This window comes from Numenius arquata, chromosome 4 (genome assembly GCF_964106895.1).
Source record: "Numenius arquata chromosome 4, bNumArq3.hap1.1, whole genome shotgun sequence".
Taxonomy (NCBI): Eukaryota; Metazoa; Chordata; class Aves; order Charadriiformes; family Scolopacidae; genus Numenius; species Numenius arquata.
This window is the reverse complement of record NC_133579.1, coordinates 51,843,044-51,865,950: the sequence shown is the minus strand read 5'-3', so window position 1 is coordinate 51,865,950 and position 22,907 is coordinate 51,843,044. Positions and strand designations below refer to the sequence as shown.

At 37.7% G+C, this 22,907-nt stretch overlaps 1 protein-coding gene across 2 annotated transcripts in view; it reads left to right on the top strand.

The window, feature by feature from the left end:
• The first annotated feature begins 4,308 nt into the window (after positions 1-4,308).
• CDH12 (cadherin 12) overlaps positions 4,309-22,907 on the top strand; it is a 170,484-nt gene continuing 151,885 nt past the window's right edge. For both annotated transcript variants that reach the window (XM_074146586.1, XM_074146585.1), the window contains exon 1: positions 4,309-4,539. In XM_074146586.1, coding sequence (XP_074002687.1) covers positions 4,309-4,539 — 231 coding nt within the window. The remainder of the gene's footprint in view (positions 4,540-22,907) is intronic.

Below are 22,907 nucleotides of genomic sequence, written 5' to 3'. Positions count from 1 at the left end.
GTTCTTGTTAGCCTGCTCTTCCAGCCTGTCCAGCTCTTCCTGCAGGGTGGCTCTCCCTTCCAATCAGTCCACTTCCCCATTCAGTTTGGTGTCATCAGCAAACTTCATCAGGGTGCACTTGATCTCATCATCCAGATCACTTATGAAGATACTAAACAGCACTGGACCCAATATCAATCCCTGGGGGACCCCACTTGTGACAGGTTGTCAGTTTGAAAAAGAGCTATTTACGACCAGGTTCTTGGTGCAGCCATCAGCCAGTTCCCTACCCACCACACAGAAAACTTGTCTAGACTGAAATTCATCAGTTTCTCTAGCAGGAGGCTGTGGGGGACCATGTGGAAAGCCTTGGAGAAATACAGGTAGCAAATGCAAATCAATAAACACAGACTAAAAGAAATATCTGTCTTAGCCTTTGAATTGCTGTACAAGTTCCAGCGGTGTTATTAAATATATTTTATCAGGCCACTTCCACCAGACTTCCTCCAAAGACAGCAATGAAGAGGGGAAGAAGCGGTGGCAGGGAGAGACCCTCTACCTCAGTTTTGTACTGCTCGAGGTTTACCTAGCAGCAAGGTAGAGTGGTTCTCTTGAGTGCTGAAGCACTGGATTCTCAATTATTTGCCTTCTAACTGCTGAGTTTTAAATTAAAAACCCAAATTCTCCATGGTGAACTCTTTTGCAGCTGATAGGAGTATCTGTGCTGCAACCCTGTACTGCAACACCTATTAGCCACCCATTTTTCTCTGACACTCCCATTCATCACCTTTTTGAAGCTGTAGGGAATGAAGCAAGTGCTGGCATTGCTCTTTCCTGACTCTGCAGCACGCGTTCTGGAAGGCAGTCCGGGAGACCGACAGAGAAGGGGTTGAAGTGCTCTGCGTTTTGCACTTGGTTACTAACCTTCCAGCCAAGGGGGAATTGTTCTCCTTTCATTGAAGTCCTTCAATCTCTTTGCATTACTTTTGGTGCTGTATAACATTTTAAAAGCTCCCTGGCTGACAGACATGGCTGGAGGCAGAACTCTGCTGGGAGAACTGTAACGTACAGAGCTTCCTCGGCAAAAAGCAGTGGTATAGAGTTAAATTGAATACAGCCTGATTTGGGGGTTTGTGAAGCAGTGCAGACTATCCCACCACTTTTTTCTGGTTTTGGTTTTTGGTTTTTGTTTTCTTTTTTTTTTTTTTCCCCAGCTTCCATCTATGTCTGGGCAATTCAAAAGGATACTTTCAGTTCTTTGGGGTTTTTTTTGCTGTGTTTCATGGTTATTATGATTTTGCCATAAAAACTAGGCATGCAGCCTGCAACCGTGGATCAAGAGAAGCAAAGGAGTTTGGAAACCTTGGAACTGAATTATGGATGAATACAGTCTGAACCTGATGTTATATACCGTTGAATGCACTGAAGAGAGAAGCACAAAAAGTCATGTGAACTGTTAAATAAAAAAGCTGCTAACAGAAATACGCACCAAATATATAAATATTGACTACAGTTCTCTAGTGGTGGGGTCCTGTCTTAACGTTTCTTTGCTGGAATAAAATCCACAGAATACAAATGATAATGCAAGTGGGAAGTTTGTACCCGATATACCCAAGAAAATTTTGCTCTAGATGAAAAAAATTGAAATGTCTTGAGCACAACTTAGAAAAAAATTTTATTTTTAAAAAGGATTGTGAGTAGATTTCTTCATTCATTTTTAATCCTTTCTGAAGGTGGAATTAAAACATTCACTTGCACTAGACAACTTTTCACCATATTTTTTTTGCTTTCTTTTTTATTAAGACCTAAAACATAGCCTTTCTAATCAGAACAGAAAATCTTGCCCTAAATTTAGAATAGGAAGTGCAGTTATTGTTGTAGGGTGAGTTTTTTTGTTCTTCAAAACTTGTTATGTTTTCCAGGTTCCCAACTATAAATCCTTTCTATTTAGGTACTTCAGCATGTACCTAACAAATAAGAATTTCTATGTTATTTATTTTTATGGATAGTAATATTATTATTCATAAGGAAAATATAACCTTTGGCAGTGTTTGAAAATGAAAAATATATATGGTTAGATATTTCACTGTTTCTTCTTTTCTGAGGTCCGTATTGTGACATTGATTTTTAAGCAGAACTCTTTATTGATTTGGTAGAAACTTCTGCTTAAAAATCAATGGCAGAATATGGCCCTAACAAAGTGGTGAATTTCATAGTGATATAAATTGTATTTTTGTTTTTAAAATGCAAAAGGCATCCATCTTAAATCCTATAAGCAGTATTTCATGTACCTGACAACCAGCAGAGCGTAGAGTAGGTTGGCACTTCATTCATAGGTTGTACATCTTAATGAGAAAAGATTATTAATTTATTCTTAAGTCTTCAATCCATGGTGGGATTTAAAATTTGTTAGCATAGAACTGTGGTTTACGGAAATGTTAGTTGTCAGAAAACAACTTCAATCCCCTTCTATTCAAGTTAGTGCAACACGCAGCTGACAGTCATCCACCCCTAATGAAGAAGAGCCATGGAAGGAAAAGTGTATTCGTTAAACAGATGTCCTGGGTCTTATGAAAGTGTGAAGGTTCGGTTTTAACACCTACATCAGGGCCAGCATAGGCAAGGATAGCTTCAAGAAAGCCATTCAACCATTCTTTCTATTAAAAGGAAGATCAATAGCTTGGAAGAGTGGGGAAAAAAACCCACTAAAATCTTCATGTTGCCTCAGTACTTACTGCTGCCCACCTGAAAATGAATGTAGATATTGTGTTACTGTTTATTGTCTAATTCTAAATTCTAGAATAGATACATTTGTTTCAGCATAGATTCCATAGGTTTAGCAGTCTTCAGGGTGTCTTTACTGGGGCCTGGGTCACAGTATTTTTAGATGGTGTGAGTGTTCATTTTCACCAGTTTTTATTGCTGCTGAATTTGGCGCAAAGTTGCAAATGACAGAGCTATATTTTATTGAACTTGTTTCATACTCCATAATATTTAAATATTTACATTCCTAGTATTTAAATATTTACATCCTTTAGCACTGTCATTTTATTAATTGCAGACAATGAATCAGGACATTTCATAAATACAAAAAGAAAGCACCTCTGTTAATTATACTGTGGCTAGAATACACAGTATATTTTCCTATCTGTCTTTCTGTTAAAATGGTCTGTGCTGGTATAAACAGAGCAATGTGAGAGCATAACAGTTCCTTTAGATTTTGTGGTGTTTGGTTTTTTTTTTTTACCTTCTTTGCTGATAGCATTTGGCTTCTACAAGGATCACCACAGTTTTAATTGTCACTTTGATGTGATAGTTCTGTCTCAGCCCTGTAGTTAGTTAGCACTGATTTATTTTTAATCTGTGTACCTGGCATTTGTCAGTATAAATGAGTATCACTGTCTTATCTTACTGGCTTCTGTGTGTTTTATTTTCTACGCTGACTGCAGTTCTATCATTTTCTCCATTTATCAGGACTGCATTTTTAATATACTTTACAGTAGTCCTGAAGAACAACACAGCTGTCATTTTGATATAGGGCTTGTCGTGAGAAGAGAATGTCAGTCATCGACTTCATATTGTGTGTTGGCAGCTTTGTGGTATTTAGCTGTATGGGCACTATTTCCCACTTTTTTTATTTCCCATGGAATTCATACAGATCTATCCTCCAGAGTCCAAAGTTCAGTATAAACTTTGTCCAAGTCCACCCACAGATGGAAGGCAATGCTTCCAAGATGCTTTTCTGGCAGAGACAACAAGCAAAGCATTCCTGCTCTGGACAGCAGGATGGAAGAGTGGGTTCCCTCTTCCCCAGTATTTTCTATGTAAATCCAGAGTAAATATTTTTGACATCACTGATGCATAACAGTTTTGTCTGATAACTGGGTCATAAGCAAAGGCTAGGGGCCTGTCCTCAGACAGACGCAACGGTAATGCTAAACAGAGCAAGAATGAGATATTCCTGTAATAACTGTACAATGTTCTAGAGCAGCTCAGTTCTACAATCAAAATAGCAATCTCTTTTAAAACTGTGATTCCTAATCTTTTTCTCTGTCTCTAGAAACTAACTAGGTGTGAGAATTTTGATGAACGCTTCAATGTAATTTTATGTAATTTGATGTTGCCATGTAAATCTCTTTTATAGGTCCCTTTAGATGGAATTTAATGCAGCAAAAGCCTTGTCATCAGAAGGATTAATGCCTGCATTAGCATTTCCGCAATAAAATCAGAAGCTAAGTGGTGGAGGCCACAGACACCTCAAACCTGGATTCCTCTGCTTTGCATTAAGTGCTGGAGTTTTTATTACTTGCTGCGGGGAAGCCATTGCCAATGCTTACACGGAACTGCTTATCCCTGCTTCTCTGGGTCCTGTTTGATGGAGGTCTCCTAACGCCACTGCATCCAGAACCACAAGAAACTGTAGAAGCAGAGCCAAGAGAAAATGTTGCCCCAGTGCCAGGGAGGAGGTCATCTGCCCAGAGAGTCAAACGAGGCTGGGTGTGGAATCAATTTTTTGTGCTGGAGGAATACATGGGCTCCGAACCTCAATATGTGGGAAAGGTAATTTTTTACTCTTTCTTTAAAAATTGAAATGACACAGACAAATAGTAAAATGTGCTAAAATGTGTACCTGTTTCTGCTGTGGCAAATCTTCTTCAACTGACAGTAGATCCCTCTATTCATCCCCTTCACCATTCAGGCTCCACAGACATTGTTATTACTTTTAGTGCACAGGTTTATAACATTTACTTTATATATTTGTACCTTTGTCTTATTTCCTTGTCCTTGATTTTGGAATTAAACAAAAGAACGAGTGTTCTGAAATATGTTTGTGGTGCACAACTAACTTTAGTTGAATCTACTGTAATAGCATACTTGATTTTTAGCAACGAATATCAGACTGATAGCAGAGAAGATTTAAAACAGAAATCTTCAGCCCAGAATGCGGTTGTTTCTGTGATCGGTATGGTTATTCCAAGTTAGTTTTCAGCTAATGAAGATACCTGCTTTTTGCTCTGTTATCTTATGCCTCAGTATCATTTGCTTTTATTTTTGATTGTTCAGATTGTTTTCAAGTATTCCTAATATGTTTTATTGCGTCATAATTCAGACTCTTGCATTATAGTTTTTATATTCTGTGTGCAGACGTGCACATTCAGATATGCAGAGAATTTATGCAATTCTCTCTCTCTCTTTATATGAGCACTGTTTCTGTAATAGGGCATAAGTAATTTGATAGCCAACCGTTCAAGGGGTGTGGGGAGTGAATTTAGATAATAGAGTTTTCAGAAATGAAAGCTGAAAACAAGACCTGGAAAAAAATAGTAGCACAGTATATAATTGCATGCTATGTATAATGTTCAGTTTAACTAAAAGCTCTTACTCAATGAAAATAAGAGGTCAAGAATTCCTTTCCTGGGTTCCCAAATGCCACTTCCCTTGATAGTGAGGTTCAAATTCACCTACCATAAAAATGAGGCATCATTTTTTCAGTGTAAAACCTGGGCATGTGGGTTTTTTTTCTAAATATAAATAAATTTCAGAGAAAATTAATTTTCCCTTCTACCCTTCCAGAAAACTATTCTCAGGATGTATAAATAAAAGACAAAAAATCTACATGGGATTCACTAGATTATTTGACGAACCAACCAAAAATGTACTTGGATATTACACATGTAGGCATTAGTGTTAAGCAGTAAAACATGTTAGTCGAAACAATTTACCAAGCAGTGTGTTTATATCACAAAGATAATATAATAAGTTTGGTTTACAGTCTGAAGAGAGGAGGAAAACATAATGAAAAGTTACATCTTTGTGACTTCTGGTTGATACAAATTACACTTTCGCTAACACATATTTTTGTTCTGGCCACTCACTAAAGATGCAAAGGAGGACTCTAATTACATTTGATGCTGTAGCACGGGCAATGTGATTGTTGTGCTTTGCTTTTTACCTCAGAAGACAGGGATGTTATTGCTGCACCACTGTAGTTCATTAGTCTTTACTCCTTTGTGAAAGAGAATCTGAGTAGTCATTTAGGGGCAGTTCTAAACTGCCAAAATAACATTAATTTTGCACAAAATTAACTATTATCAATAGATTTGAATTTGAGCTTGTAAGCAACTTAAGAACTAGTGGAATATTTTCATTAAGAGTAACATTTATCACATCACAGATTTACCTGGCATGATTTTAACTCTTAAGACTTTTTTGAACTGTTACAAGTTGCTGAAAACACACTTTTCAAATACGGGGAAAGATCTAATTGCAGAGTGGCACACACGATATTGATATTCCTTGGCAGGTTAACATATACCACTGTTACGCAATAAATAAAATAAAATATGAAAGGATCTTGGTGGTGAAACACAAAATAAATTAGGATGTTTAATAAATACATCAGTAACATTACTTAAAAAAAATATGCTTCCAGAATAATGCAATTCATTTCAGATTATAACTATTTTCAACAATGTTTATTACCTGTTAAGCATCCTTTGGATATTATTATTATATTATAACTTATTTTCTCTATATGAATTATTTTCTTCAATATACCTGAAAAAAGAACCTGCCAGTTTTTGAATGTCTTCTTTGCCTAATGTCTTTTTAAAAAAAACAACCACAAACAAATAAACAAACAACAACAAAAAAAAAAACCAAAAAAAAACCCAAAAACCCCAATAATCAAAAAACAAGATGGAGAAGTTAGTGTTTTCTCCTTATTTTCCACAAAGCTCTCAAAGAAGGTAGTGCACTGAATGGGAGAAGTTCTTTAGAGAAATTGTGCTTTTAAATCCACATAGTGAAAGCCATGCTTAATATAAATTCAAACCATTGCCAAGATACTGAAATACACTCAACAGTGGCTAATCGATATCTTTAGATCTTATGTAATTTTTTTTAAATCACAGAAATTTTTTAAAGTATGAAATGCAATCAAGTTCTTGATTGATCACAGAAATAAATTTGGTTTATATTTACCATAATTCAGCTTTATTACAAAAACATATATCTTCAAAGTAATTATTTTAATAATACTACTGTGCAATTTATTTAAAGTGATATTAAGTATATGATTAAGTGCAGGATATTTCATGTGACCTGAAGTCACAGGGTTTTCATCTTCTTCCTCCAGCCATCACAGTCAGACACAATATAGTGACAAGTGCATTGGCGTTTATATTACATATTATAGAACTGCTGCACTAATAATGTCAAAGTAATTTACAAATTACAGTTTAATGTGTCTATTAAATCAGCTGACAATTTCACTAAACAGTTAAGGGTGACTAGGTAATTTTGGAAGGCACCTGTAGGAGAACACAGATTTACAGCAATAATGTCAGCTGCTATCGGCCAACGGACTTAATTCCATTTATGTCTGTTTTTAGAAGACTATCTCAAGAAGTGTCCAGTTACAAATCAAAATACAGTGTAGAAACTGATGGGGATTAGTCTAGTTCACAGTTAGAGATCTTGAAATAGTGCTTCATGTTGACACATTAAAAGCTATTTAACCTGAATATGGTATCAAAGTTTGGAAATCCTCTGCTTATGTAATATGGAAGGGCTGTAAAAATCAATCAGATTACCAAAGAAAAGATAGCCCCCTTTAGCAGAGATCCATGTCAACAGACCCAGGCTAAAAAGCAAAATTGGAATACGGTGTTGCCACGTGACCCGTGAAAATTGAAGGGATGCTGAAAGACTTGCTGTAAAACAGGGCTTGCTCATGTACGTACTTTGCTGTGCTTTGTGTGCTTTCCTGGTACTGTGAAGCTGCAGAGGGCTATGCATGTGTGGATTAAGATGCAAAAGTTCTTGATTCTTTTTTTGTGCCAAAACTCATTTCTCACTGAATGGTGATAGAAGTCGTCAGAGTATCAGATCCTCAAGCAAGGCCATGTCCCAACAAGTTTATAACCACTAACAAGGTAGCAGTTTTAATTGCCCTTATCCAAGGGTAGCTCAAGGGGGTGGAACCCCACCAGAACATCATAAAACTTTGTTGTTCTGTTTCAATAGTGACGTACAGAAGCAGCATAATGAAATGAAAGTTCAAGAGAACAAAATAGATGAGAACACTATAGATTCATCAAGATAATAACAACATTTTTTAGTTGTTTATATGTGTAACATGCTTCTGTTTATATGTCTTTGCATTCCTAGTGTGTAAAAGCGTTACATCTTTCTTATGTTGTACGCCTGCATAGTTGCTCTTAGCAAGGTTTTTTGCTGGCTGCCCTAAAGCTTGCAGAGACAGGCTTATGACAACTTGTACTGAACACAGACTGGGTGCACAGGAAAAGATTGCAAAGTCCTCTTCGATGTTATGGCCATTTTTCTTCTGTTTTCCAGTGTGCAACTACTAAATATTCTCAGCTTGCCAGATATTATCTTGCTAATGAATAGCCTATATGTTTTGCAACATTTTGTTCTTTAAACCTCCATTACATTATACATGCTCACGTACAAACTACTACAGATTTTTTTGCTCTTGTTATGATCCCCACCATCTGAAAAATGTATTAATCCCGACTGGCCTATGGAACTACAAGGTGCACGTAACAATATGGTATTTTTCATCTGACTCAGTCCTGAGAAAGCCTCATCATCTTCAGACGTTTCACCATATATCAAAGTAGAAACAGTGCTGATTTGGAGAAAGCAGAGATCTATATCTGTGACCAGAAGAGAGTCCTTTTCTGAAACCTAATAATTTATCCTCTTCATCTGAAGTACAAGCATAGAACTTATTTATGCATTTTATTGTGGATAGATTTTAATATAATGAAATTAATGTTGACCACCTTCCATCAAGCTTAAATCAACACCTCTTTCTGAATGCCCACTCAGATTTAACAATTATTTTCCCTCTTGGGTGAGTGTCTGGATGACAAGGCAGTCTGTAAAGGAAATTTTGCAGTGCTTGTGCAGAATCTGTTCTCAGAAAAACAAATTTACAGTGCGGTGGCTATCATTCTGGTGTTATTCACAAACACTGAGTTAGCTTGAAAGAAAAAATAAAATTAAAGGCAAATAAATACATGCAGTGAATTTGAAAGCTACTGTCCTTTGAAGAAAAAAAAAGCTTAAATCTCTGTTCATAAGTATACCCTGATTAACCTGATTTTTTTAAAATTGTATCTCTACTAGATTTCTGCTAAGAGGGTCATAATAATATTTCATTTAAAGCTGTCATAATGGGTTTTCCTAGCTTATCAGATTCTATGCTTGCAACTGAAGTAACAATACTAGAGAGACCTGTATATCATTTCCATTAGACATTTGCACAGTGTCATCTTCAAGGAGATGAGAGTTGTTTCAGGGACTGCTGCTGGTAATTGACTCCCATGATGGAGGACATCACAGTTACTAATTTCTAGATAATTTTAATATGAAAGATTTTCCAAATAGTATTTATAAGAATGATCTTATTCAGTACATCTTTAACCCACAGGAATTCATATACCCACCTCTCTCTGCAGACATCACAGTGAAATTCTTGTTGGGCCTTAGTGGTCCTTAGATAATCATTTAAAGCATGATCAGGCACAATTGCGTTATCCTGGCTTACTAAACTGACTGACTGAGTTTATACCATGAACATTTTCAAGTAAAAGCATTGTCAGAATTTATTACAGATAAGAAAATTGATGAGGTGAAATGAAACAGTAAAAAAAGTGTAAGAGGAATCAGAACAGGGGGCAGAACTCGACTTCTCATCTTGCTGTGTTGAGCTGAGACCTTTGTCTCTCACTTATGTCTGGGTGGTGAAAAAAGTGATGACTTTAAAAGCTTTGCATCCTGTATATTGCATAAAGTATGTTGAAACACAAAGCAATTTTGACAGCTGCACGTGAAAGTGTAAGAAGGGGGTAGAACCACGGAAATTCAAAACTCCCATGAGCAAGTTGGATTTGCTTACTTTTGCAAGCTTATCTTTTTACAAGATGTATAAAGACCTAGTTTTATTGTCATATGTAGTAGGGATGGGCAACTTAAAACAAATTTCTCATTGACCTAGTGGCTTCACTTATTTATTGATTTTCTTAGGTAGTACATGTTAGGAAAATTAGAAGTAAAAAACTGATCGTAGCAACATCTTTAGCCTGTGGTCCTTGCATTCATGAAAATTCTATGAGGTATTTGGAGATGAAATGAAGATGAGAACTATGATTTCATTAATTCCATGAGAGAGGAGAAAGAGTGAGTTTAGAACGAAAAGAGATCAAAATAAAAAGGAGAGATCAACTTCTTGAGCTGTAACCCACATTTTAGGGGATGTAAAAGGTTGTGGCCATTGTTCTGAACTGCTAAGGAGGTCACAAACAGAAATAGTTAAAACTCTAAAACTCAGCAGGCTGCATTGGCCGAGAATTCAGAGATCAGCGTAGGAGACTGAAAGCCTGCCGAGATGGCTGTGTTAGTATGAAGTCACCAGCTCTCACAAGTCCTCTGAACACAGCTGAGTGGATGGTTCTGTTCTATTATTCTATGAAGGAGAAATTAGCTGACATTGCAAGATCTCCTTTCTGGAAAAGCATTAGAACTCCAGGTAGGAAATGAAATAGAATTAGCCGAACAGCAAAATACGGAAAATTACTAAATACCAATAGACATTCCTGTATCTGGATAATGGTGTGTAAACCAAAGTAACGAGGAGGTTCAGAAATGTAATAAAATTTATGATCGCTGCAACATGTAAGGTGTTAAAAATGAAGGGGATAGCATAATATCACACTCATACTACAAAAATACAAATTCTCAAGAAGTCAAATTATAGAAATATTAATGAAATAATTGCTAGATAATAGGAGACTAGTTTAAAGCTTTGGATTTCATATCTATGAGACTTTTTTTTCCAAATGTGGACTTTTTTGTTTCTTTTTCTCATTTTAAGGGATGCTAATTTGGTATAAAATACCATTTGCAAAAAAGAAATTAGGACAGAAATCTTCAGAAATTTAGATTTAGGAAGTTTATTCATAATTCCACTTAAGTTTAAAAAAAAAAGTCAAAATGTGAATATTTATATCATTTTAATTAATTGGGTTTTTTTCAGCCACCGCAGCTAATATCCTTGTATGTAAGTTATAAACAGAAATGAAGATAATTAGAGTTGGCAGACTTGTCAGGTGCTGCAGTTACATCTAGCACAGTTTGTGAGTCAGGGCTCTGAGAGTCTTTTCACAGTAGATGTCCTGGGGTGTGAAAATCCCTGTACTTCTGAAGTATGTCTCTTAAACCACACTCTATCTGATACAGCAAGCAATGAACTCAGAGCAGGTATTGGTTTTATGGCACGTACCGTTTCCCTCTCCCTCACCCACCTCTGTGTCCCACAGGCTGTAAATGACCTGTCTCTCTTCTCCCTCTAGAGATAACCATCCTCTAATCCTTCTGTCTCCCTGTACCTGACATCCACTCTGCTGCAACAGCTACAATTGCTTTACTCCTTACAGAGGGTCTGTTATATATCCAATTAAATTCTGAACAATGAATCCAACTTATAATTATTTGGACTCTGCAGTTTCTGTTGATTTGAAGTACGCCTTGTCTACCCAAAAGCTTGATTACATTTTCCACATATGATGGTGGAAGTCTAATGAAGGGATCATAAATGATCCTTGTATTCGCTAAAAATATTTTATATGTGAAAGAGATTAGGTTACATTTTATCCACCTGGAAAAAAACCTGCAAAAAACCCAACATGAATGAAACATCAAAAAAGGTCTTAACAAAGAAGGAAAGTAGAAGGTGACAAGACTAAAACTGAGGAAAGAATACATAAAAATAAACAAATATTATCCTGGGGTCCCAGTAGTAGAAAATATTTTTGTTATAGGAACACTCTTGTGTAGTTTTGTATCTATTGCCACTTGTTGCTGAACATTTACTCAATCTAAATATAGATTATAAAATTCCAAGTAATCCAATAATGTTGCAGAGTCATTTACAAACCAGAGATTATGCTGCTTCTAAGGGTAGAAGATAACTCAACCATAAGAACAATCTGGTTGAAAATTGCCCTTGTCTTTCAAGGATTATTTTACAACTCTGATAAATTCCTTGGTGTCATTCACTGTGTGGTACCAGAAGCACGTGTGCTTCAACCACTGCACTGCAGGGATATATATGTTATAGTGCTACATAGGTAAGAGAGGATCACTAAGGAGAAAGGTGCTTAAGTTACCACAGCTGGATGGCATTTCCCTCCCCCACCCAGCCTGGGGGCTGAATCTCACAGAAGGTGAAAAAGGGAGGAGAAAACCTGGAAGACATAATAATGAATGAAGAAAATGTCCACCAGCATTGACGCAGGCTTCAAGTAAACCTGATATAGTTTTATTTACTAATTAATAGCTTAAATTTAATTTTCTTCTGTTGAAGGTTTTGTTTCATAAATACACGTAAGAAAAAAAAACCCACTCTTCTGAGTCTTGCTGCATGACAAACTAAAAAAAGGGTAGGAAAAAAAAAGGTTAGAATAAAATACATCAAATAAGATTTAAAGAAATACTCAAGAAATAAGGTGGCAAGAGAGAGCAGTTTTATACAAATTCAGAAATTGTAGCAATACAGGTATAGATTGACAGTAATGGAGGCAGTCAAGATCCTGGTCCTTTAAAGTTGGTGGGACACCTGCCACTGCAGCAGGAAAGCGGGATTGCAAAGGATGCCCCATACATGACACCGCAGTATGCAAGCTCTTCTCTCACTGCACTAACATTTTCTATCAGCTAGTTAAACAATGACATTTTTCATCCTCCAGGTTCACATACCTGTACTTCATTGTATTCTGAAATGATTGGTTCCAGTGATGGTAGCCAAAATGTTACGGATTGAGCCAAGGCATTCTTAGCTTAAATAGTAAAAAATGCTTCAGAAGTACAATGGGTTTTGTCTAAACAGCTGTGTGCAGAAGTTCTTGTATTTACAAGAGAAAAAGGTGTGTGTAGAGGACAAAGTCAAGCTTGGAAAAAAACTCCTGTGTTCTCACACCAGCTTTAATTACAGAGATTATTTTCTTGTATACGTTGTATTTATTTTAACTGTCAGTCCTTGAACATGTAAGCTAGAGTTATTACCGATACTGTTGAACTAGTGCCATTATGACCTTGCTGTTGCTGACTAAAAATAGATTTTCACTAAAAGATGGATTATTCACTCCTACTGTCATGAAAATACTAAATTGATCACTGAAAAAAAATTTACTGTGTTTCATCCTGGACACTCTTGTGCTATCTTAGTATAAGTAAGGATTTAGGCTGGGGCTTGTGTTGTTTAACATGATCATAAACGATCTGGGAAAGGGTGTGAGTATCCAGGTGACAGCATTTGCTGCACATATGAAGCTATTTGCATTAGTAAAAGCAAAGGCTGAATGGCAAGAATGGGAAGAGGATCTTGCGAAACAGGATTAAAATACTAGATGAGATTTTAGATAAAGTGGTAGATACTGGAGGGAGGGGAGGATAATTCTAACTTCATTAATAAAATGCTGTGCTCTGAGTCAACTATAATCTCTCTGAAATGAGATATTGTTTTATATAGTAGTTGTATGCACATTTGCTTAGCATGCAGTGAGTGCCAAAAAAACAAAAGGGGTGTTAAAAATTCTCAGTAGCAGCAGAAGAAAATAAATGTCATTAATACAGCTTTGTATCTAAATTTCTGGTGATCCTTATCTTCAAGACTATATGAATTATTTATCCCTGGTCTCAAATGAGGGCATGTGTCCCACAGAACTGGGAAAAGTACAGAGAAGGGTACAAAGGGAATCAGTACCTTTGGACTGACTCCTCAGTAAGGAATGTCTGAGTAAGATGGGATTCCTTAGCCTAGAAAAGAGAATAAAAGGAGGAGATATGATAGGTCTCCATAACATCTGGAACAGAGTGGTGAGGCTAACGGAGGAGGAATCTCTCCTTTACCAATGCAAGCTGGGGAGCATGAAATGAAGCTAACAGGTAGCACATTCAGAGCAAAGAAAAGAAAGTAATTCTTCCCAAAACGTATAAATGCAAAATAGGTAGTTCCCTGCCACAGGGTGCTGGGGATATTAGAATTTTTCATGTGTGTGAGAAGAGCTCGAAGAAGTACATGAAAAATCAATCTATTGAGGGCTTATAACTACAGAGTCACCACTAATATCTCTACAAATTACTGAAGGCTTGGAAATTATGTACTGAACTGTGCTTTCTCTAACCTTGTGCTTTTCTCCTGGTATCTGTGTTTGGCCTTTGCCAGAGACAGAGTTCTGGGTTGGAGGCCACTTGCACGCAGTGCAGCACACCATTCTTCTGTGGGGATCACTGGTATAGACATTCTCCTTCAGCTAGGACAAAGTATAAATGAGAGATCTTAAGCGTGAGGTGTTTATTTTGGTCTTGTCCCCAAAAGTGACTCATTTAACTGTTGAAAGTCATTTCAACAGTTTGATGGGCAGGAATATGATCAAAGAACACTTCAGTTCTAAATAGAAAAATATATTTACTTAAATATTATTTTTCGTAGTGGAAATATAAACATTACTCCGTATATGGAAAATGTAAATATCTGCAGTACTTCATGTGGCAATGTACTAATTTAGTGAATGTGGCTATATTAGTAATAATATGAATTTAGAAAGCTTTAAGACAGTAGTGCAGATCAGCATCTTAATATGATGTTGAGAAAAATGTTAGCAAAAGTTTTGTGATACTGTTGCAAATATTCATGCATTACAAACTCTCTCACTACTTAGCATTTCACACTTTCATTAGTTTTCTAGTCCACGTAGCTGGCAGAGGATCTTCCTTTAAAACATTCTTAAAAAGAGTTAAGCCCGTTCAGGCCCCCTGCAAGCACCTCAGAAGATCCCTTCACTTCAAAGTTGGTCTAAGGGCTGAACACCTACTCCATGCACAGCTGTACTTACTGTCCTGATAGCTGAGGGACTGAGCTTGTGCTTCAGCCCGCACACCCAGTTGTCCATGCTGCCTGTGGGTTTCTCTGTCTGCCTTCAGGCAAGACGGAACCAGCTCAATCTGTGCTCAGACCAACTTGAGCATCGGAGGGGACTTGACCAGGTGCAATGAAGTGTCCCAAGCAAGCTCACCATCTACATGTAACACAAATGTGAAAACACGTGATCTGCAGTGGTATCTGCAGATCCAGAGAGGTGATTCTGCCACTTTACTCTGCTCTGGTGAGACCTCACCTGGAGTACTGTGTGCAGGTCTGGAGCCCTCAATATAGAAAGGACATGGACCTGATGGAGCGGGTCCAGAGGAGGGCCACCAAAATGATCAGGGGGCTGGAGCACCTCTCCTATGAGGACAGACTGAGGGAGCTGGGGTTGTTTAGCTTGGAGAAAAGGAGGCTCCGGGGAGACCTCATAGCGGCCTTCCAGTACCTGAGGGGGGCCTACAGGAAGGCTGGGGAGAGTCTGTTTACAAAGGCCTGCAGTGACAGGACGAGGGGCAATGGTTTTAAGTTGGAGAAGGGGAGATTTAGATTGGATATTAGGAAAAAATTCTTTACCATGAGGGTGGTGGAACACTGGAACAGGTTGCCCATGGAGGTGGTTGAGGCCCCTTCCCTTGAGATATTCAAGGTGAAGCTCGATGAGGCCCTGGACAACCTGGTCTAGTTGGGGGTGTCCCTGCTGACTGCGGGGAGGTCGGACTAGATGACCTTTGGAGGTCCCTTCCGGCCTGGACCAATCTATGAATCTATGAATCTGCACTCAAGCCCAAACTCAAATATGTCCGCAAAACACAGTTATGAAGCAGAAATCTTCCCATATGTCTTCTTGCTGTGTTTTTATCTTTTTATACAAATCTTACACCATTCTTAGAAAATGCAATAGGTCATTCAAATCATACTTTGCAATCTGCTTAATGAAACTAAAATGACCTGTTAAAGCGGATAAGAGTCGAAATCATGTCATGCTAGTCTGGCTGCCTGATAAGCTGAGAAGCAAAAAAGTAAATGAAAGGAAGCTTTTGTTACACTTTCTGCTTTATTTCTGTGGAAGAAGTCCATGTTTATCTTGCAAATTCAAAAAACCTTCAGAGTTCTTTATATGTTTGCATACAGTCTTTATATACAAAATTAATACCACATAAATTGAAGGAGAGTAGATGTTTTATGTGCAGGTTGAATAAGAAGTTAGGCCTGTCAGGAGTGTGTACACCAGCCTTTTGATTTTTCTTTACTTCTCAGGATCTTTGAAAGTGTTTTTCTGGTTTTCAGTTCCACTTGCCCTTTAAAGAAGCTTAAGGTGAAGCAAGATGAGAGAGAATTTTCTGTTCCAATATCTTAGAGGATAATGTCAGTAAAAGTGTTTTAATTGGTAAAAACTTTTCTTCCTGTGACTATGGCAGTGAGTAAACCATAGTCCCTGGCGATGGCACTTTGTCATTCAGCAGAGATTGTTCTATTCAGTTTTTTTTCTGGTATTGCTGCTTTTCAGCAGTAATGCCTGAGTAAGATGTTGATCACAGCTGATTATGAGTATTGTTTTTCTTATATCTTGGTGTTGGTGTAGAATTACTCTGTTGAAGAGAGTACAGTTTTTTAGTATTTCATAACAGAGAAACCAAAGACATTTTCTGTTGTGTGTCAAAATACAGATTTGGTTCGTTAACAAGAGTCATTGTGTCAAAAAACATTAGCCTGTAGGTATTTATTTATTGTATCTTACATGAATTAAGGATTGCAATTTATAAAGTGGTGAAGAGTAGTCTAGTTCTAACAATATGTTTTTCTTATTGAGAGAAGTTAAGCACAAACTGTCAAAGAGCAAGGTAAGAAAAAAAATCTCATTGAAGTTATTTGTGCAATTTATGTCTTCTAGAATTTCTGAGCACTTTTTCAGCACTATCATATAACCCAGTTAATAGCTCCTGCTTGTCAAATCCAGCTGTATGAGCCCAACAGAGGGTAACTGCTTCTAGTTTAACCCTAATGGATGCCAGTAGTAGAGTCCAAGAAAAAAATTGATGAATGTTTGTGGAATCATGAGATTCCCGCATAAGTCTAATTAATTTGGGCAGACAACATTTGTGCAGTTTAAGAACTGTAATAAAAATGCTGGAAACTTGAAGCACTGACCGGTTTTAGTAAGAATTTCCTTTCAGTAAAGGTATGTGTTACTGTGGCGTTTTAAAAAAGTACAGAATTTACTCCTTTTGAGTAATTTCTATGCTGATAGACTAATTTGGTATTATCAAAAAGTTAAAGGGAAACAACACACTTGTTATCCATGTTAGGAACAATAATTCTGGCTTTTTTGTATAGAAAAACATAGAACCAAATTGAAGTTATTCTGTCATGTGGGATACAAACAAGATTGGCTTACTTTATTTACCATTTTGATGTATTCATTGCAATGCTTCATTTGCTATGTCTGAAAGCTATTGTAAGGCCTGCTTCTGAATTGCTCTTACTACATCATTCCTTTTTCAGCAACCTGAGTGTAATATTCCGCCAGATGAGTCTGGTAGCAACTGTAGAATAATTTTATTACCTGGGGTAGTAAAGTTTGATATATTGTCAATTAAAAAATAAATTAATGTGTAACCTATTATTTTGTTTTGGAGGAACTTTTTGTTGTTGATAAGATATCTTAATTGATCCTACACAAAATGAACTGTTCTGTCCTCTACACTTATTACCATCTCTATAAAGTACTGTGATTCAGAGAGGTGCTTTTATGGCCCTCGTCACTATGGCATCTGAGCATTGCAATGATTATCCTTGCAAAGCAAGCATTAGCTGTCTTCCATAAGTAAGGAGTTGCAGCACAGGAAAGACTGAATTACTTGTCAGAGTAATTATCAAAATTATATTGAAACCCTAGAGACTAGGAAGTCCAACCTTCTGATTTTTTTTATTATTTTTACATGTAGGTGTTTTTTTGTATAAATAATGGCCTACAGATTGGTATTGTCTGAATTGATAAGTAGAGAATTCTGTCTACACTGAACAACACGGTAACTGAGAGCTAGGCAGATCTGCCTACCGGGAAATGAAACAAAGGATTACTGATTAAATTTCTCTACATCCACCCACTGCAATGCTCTTTGGATTAAATAGTTGGCTTCTAAGTCCATTCCTAGTCTTGACATTAATAATGTCAAATTTGTAACTGCAAGGTGAAGTAAGCTCAAGGGAAAGAGGGAAGGGGAGAAAAGGGCAATGTTGTCAATTCCTCGATAGCCTGCTGTATTCATAGATCATCAGACTAGATGATAAAATTATTAAAATAACAGAGAAAACAGGCAATCAAAAGTATTGTGCTGTTAAACTCAGAAAAATCTTTCTGCATTATGCTTTATGCTTCTTCACTTGTGTTCCTTGGAATAGATTGTTAACTTGTTTCTTTGGGGAGCCCAGCCCCAGAGACTGATTCTGAAGTAATGGCTTCCTCCGTGTATTAAATAATTCTGACAGGCTGCTCACTTTCTTTAATTATCTCGAAGTATCAGTAGTTAAAAACTTGTAAAAAATAATGGTATAAGTAATTAGCCTATTGGCATTACTTTTCCTACAGACTATACAAGATCATAAGAAATGTGTACTCAATTTGATCACATTTTATGCATTATACAGATAATTTTGCATTATTGAGGAAGATACCAAATCTTATTACTTGGGGGAAAAAAAGCCTGCAGCCACTCCACCCAATATTCACAAGATAGGAACCAAAGATTCTTTCATTCTGTGTTTGTGTGGGCTCTGTTGCACTGTTTGTTAATGATGGCCAGTTGGTATGCTGTGAGTTAGATAAATATGCAGAAGTTATTTGCTTCCATAGTTTATCTCCAGTAAAGTAGCTCAAACTGCAAGAAAAAAGTTAGTTACAAAGATAAATATAGGTAAAATTATGCAAGGACTTTGCAAAGCCTTGCATTGACATCCTATCATGATCGTGTATTTAAATAGTTGAAAGTCATATATAGTTTTAATATTCATGGCTCTAATAAAACAAAGGACAAGAACAACAAGGGCCTAAAACAATACCTACAAAGAAAGATAATTCTGACATTTATCTAAATGCTGCCAATACCCCACACATTTTGATGGACTTTATTACAACCCTTTTCAGAAAATTGATCTTCAGATTCAGGGATTTTAAAGTAAATTATCATTTTTTTCCTGTCAAATACCAGTGCGTGTTATGCCACCATTAATTTTTAAGCAGCTGGTGAGAGCTGTATATCTTTGCTTCAAGAGAAATTCCCTTTCTTTGCAATAAAAACATAAACTAAATCCCACTTGCATTTTGAGCTATGTCCAAAACATAAATTGGGCCTTTTCTAACGAATTCTTGTTGATTCTTTCAAAATAAAGAAGTGGATGTTATCCTTCTTAAATAATGAAATCTTGACTGTGTTTCAGAATCGTGGCATTTGTGCGTTACCTGATAGCTGGCTCCATGAGCGTTTTCGTTCTGATCTAAAGTGCACTTTTGAGGCAAATCTTTTGATCATTCAGGCTTACTGTACTTTTCTTTGCATCAAGAAGTCTTGAAGGGTACAAACTAGATCACTTCTGGATAAAAGTAAGCCAAGAGGACGCATTACATAAATTGGCACTTAGTCCGTTGAACCAGATGAGATCTTGTCCGCAGCAAAAAAAACCCTGAGGTGCATTTGTTGTGGGCATCGCTCCTCAGCTGCTCTGTTCTACAGATCCACTCTTACTGGTTCATGTTACTTGCTAACATAGGTACAGCTCGTGTCTAATAAAAAATAGATACGGAGAAACTACCCAAGGCTAGTTGAGTGCTGGCATGTTTAATCAGCCCTCTTTCCCTAAATTCTGGTTAAATTTTCTAATCTTTCTCAGAAGAGCTACTGAACAGAAGTGCTTTATACAGTCAAGTGTCTGCTGGGGAGGAAGAAATTATGCAGAATAGTAGAATAAAGTAGGAGAGTATGATCTCAGTTTTGGAGTAGCTCTTTGTGATACTTATATTAAGATTTATATTTATACAATTTACGTGCACAAATATATCATATTTTCATGCTTGTAATGTCCACCTTTCATAGTCTACAATTCCTGAAAAGTCTAGGTACTAGAAAATAAGTCTTTACATGCTTTGCATGAAATCAGAGCAGAGACAGGCTATTGAGCTAGAAGAAATGAGCTTCCGAGGTACAGAAGCAAGAGGGGTGTCTGAGCAAAAATTTCCATTGCTTACTCATGTCTATATCCTGCTGTGCTGTTGAATCACTTTTTAAACAAATACCCCCCCAAATTATATTCATGGATTCTAGTATATATATAAATGTTTGTGTATACATGTGTACATGTATATGTTCACAAAAATGGCTGTGACCTGCATGTGAGGACTACAGGTGGAATACAAGTACAAAGTAAAGCCTCAGTAAAAGTCGCATCTACCCATACACCTTCTTTTCTAGTTAATTCTGTCTTATTTGTGTTATAACATGTTCAGCTATTACTTTTTGCAATGTGAAAAAAAAAAAAACATACAAAGAACAGTATAAATAATGAGACAGATCAAATATATGTTGACTTCACCAAGAGATTTCCATTTTAATAAATTTTGACTTATAGAATCATAGATTCATAGAATGGTTAGAGTTGGAAGGGACCTTAAAGATCATCGAGTTCCAACCACCCTGCCATGGACAGGGACACCTCCCACTAGAGCAGGTTGCTCAAAGCCTCATCTAGCCTGGCCTTAAACACTTCCAGGGATGGGGCATCCACAACTTCCCTGGGCAACCTGTTCCAGTGCCTCACCACCCTCACAGTAAAGAATTTCTTCCTAATATCTAATCTAAATCTCCCCTCTTCCAATTTAAAACCATTACCCCTTGTCCTGTCACTACATCTCCTGACAAAGAGTCCCTCTCCGGCTCTCCTGTAGGCTCCCTTCAGATATTGGAAGGCTGCTATGAGGTCTCCCCGGAGCCTTCTCTTCTCCAGGCTGAACAACCCCAGCTCTCTCAGCCTGTCTTCATAGGGGAGGTGCTCCATCCCTCTGATCATCTTCGTGGCCCTCCGCTGGACCCGTTCCAACAGGTCCATGTCCTTCCTGTGTTGAGGACTCCAAAGCTGGACACAGTATTCCAGGTGGGGTCTCATGAGCGCAGAGTAGAGGGGCAGAATCACCTCCCGCGACCTGCTGGCCACACTTCTCTTGATGCAGCCCGGGATGCGGTTGGCTTTCTGGGCTGCCAGTGCACATTGCCGGCTCATGTTGAGCTTGTCATCCACCAACACCCCCAAGTCCTTCTCTTCAGGGCTGCTCTCCAGCCATTCTCCGCCCAACCTGTATTTGTGCCTGGGATTGCCACGCCCCAGGTGCAGGACCCTGCACTTGGCCTGATTGAACTTCATGAGATTTGCACGAGCCCACCTCTCAAGCCTGTCCAGGTCCCTCTGGACGGCATCCCTTCCCTCCAGCGTGTCGACCGTGCCACCGAGCTTGGTGTTGTCAGCAAACTTGCTGAGGGTGCACTCTATCCCACTGTCCGTGTCTCCGACAAAGATGCTGAACAGCACTGGTCCCAGTACCAACCCCTGAGGAACTCCACTCATCACTGGCCGCCAATTGGACATTGAACCATTGACCACAACCCTTTGAGTGCGGCCATTCAGCCAGTTCCTTATCCACCGAGTGGTCCATCCATCGAACCTATGACTTTCCAATTTTGAGACCAGAATGTCGTGCGGGACAGTGTCAAACGCTTTGCATAAGTCCAGGCAGATGACGTCTGTTGCTCTGCCCTTGTCCACCAAGCCTGTGGCAGTATTGTAAAAGGCCACCAAATTTGTCAGGCACGATTTGCCCTTGGTGAAGCCATGTTGGCTGTCTCAAATCACCTCTTTATTTTCCATGTGCCTTAGCAGAGATTCCAGGAGGATCTGCTCCATGATCTTGCCAGGCACAGAGGTGAGGCTGACTGGCCTATAGTTCCCTGGGTCTTCCTTTTTTCCTTTTTTGAAATCCTGGGAAAAATAATTTACAAGAGTAAAATCTCTTCAAGCTCCAGGGAAGCCTAATTGTGTCCATAAAGCTTAAATCCTGGCATCAACAATGTCAATGGCAAAACTCCCATAGTCTCCAATTTTATTCACTAATAATTAGGGCCTTATGCAGAGTGTTAGTAGTGTACTCTCCTTCAGAGTGAGAGTAAACATTTTTTTTTTTTTCAATTCAGACACTAAGGTAAATTTTCTATCCACTTTTAAGTTTTAACAAACTGAAGATCTCAAAACGGAAACAACAAGAGTCTTGCCTTGTGTGGAAATCATTCACCATCTCTCTCTTTCTCTGATATTCCAGAACCTCAAATAATACTGTTTGATTGCCTCAAGATTCAAGAGATGGTATAAACTTGATCAAATAATGCTTTTTCCAGTTTTAACAATAGCCTTCAGTTAGATAGAAATTACTGTGAAATCCTTCCCCTGGTGCAGGACTTTTATTATGTGGCAAGGGTTTTATTCATTTATTAATGTTCACAGAAGGAAGGCTTCTTTCACTGACAAATATTGCAGCTATTGATAGCTAAAGTCACCTGGATTTGCAGTGGCTGCTAATTATGATCATACTCACAAAGCAAAGCATTTTTTATCAATTTTCCTAAAAAATATTTCTTTGGTGTGATAGATGATTTGCATGTGCCCTATTTGAATGTAAGGACAGACTTAGCTATTAAATAATAATAAATTAATTGGCTTCATCCTTCTAAGCATCAAACATCATCTATTTCCTTTGCTGTCTGCCTTTAAGTTTTCATGGATTTGCAACACAGTTCTCAAGTTCATCATCTTGTGATACTTGCCCTAAATACAGAAACCAGGATTGAGAAACGTATTTGTGCCTCTCTACATAGACAATGTAAACATGACTTATGATAAAGAAAAAATTTCTACTTTGTTCTGACATAAT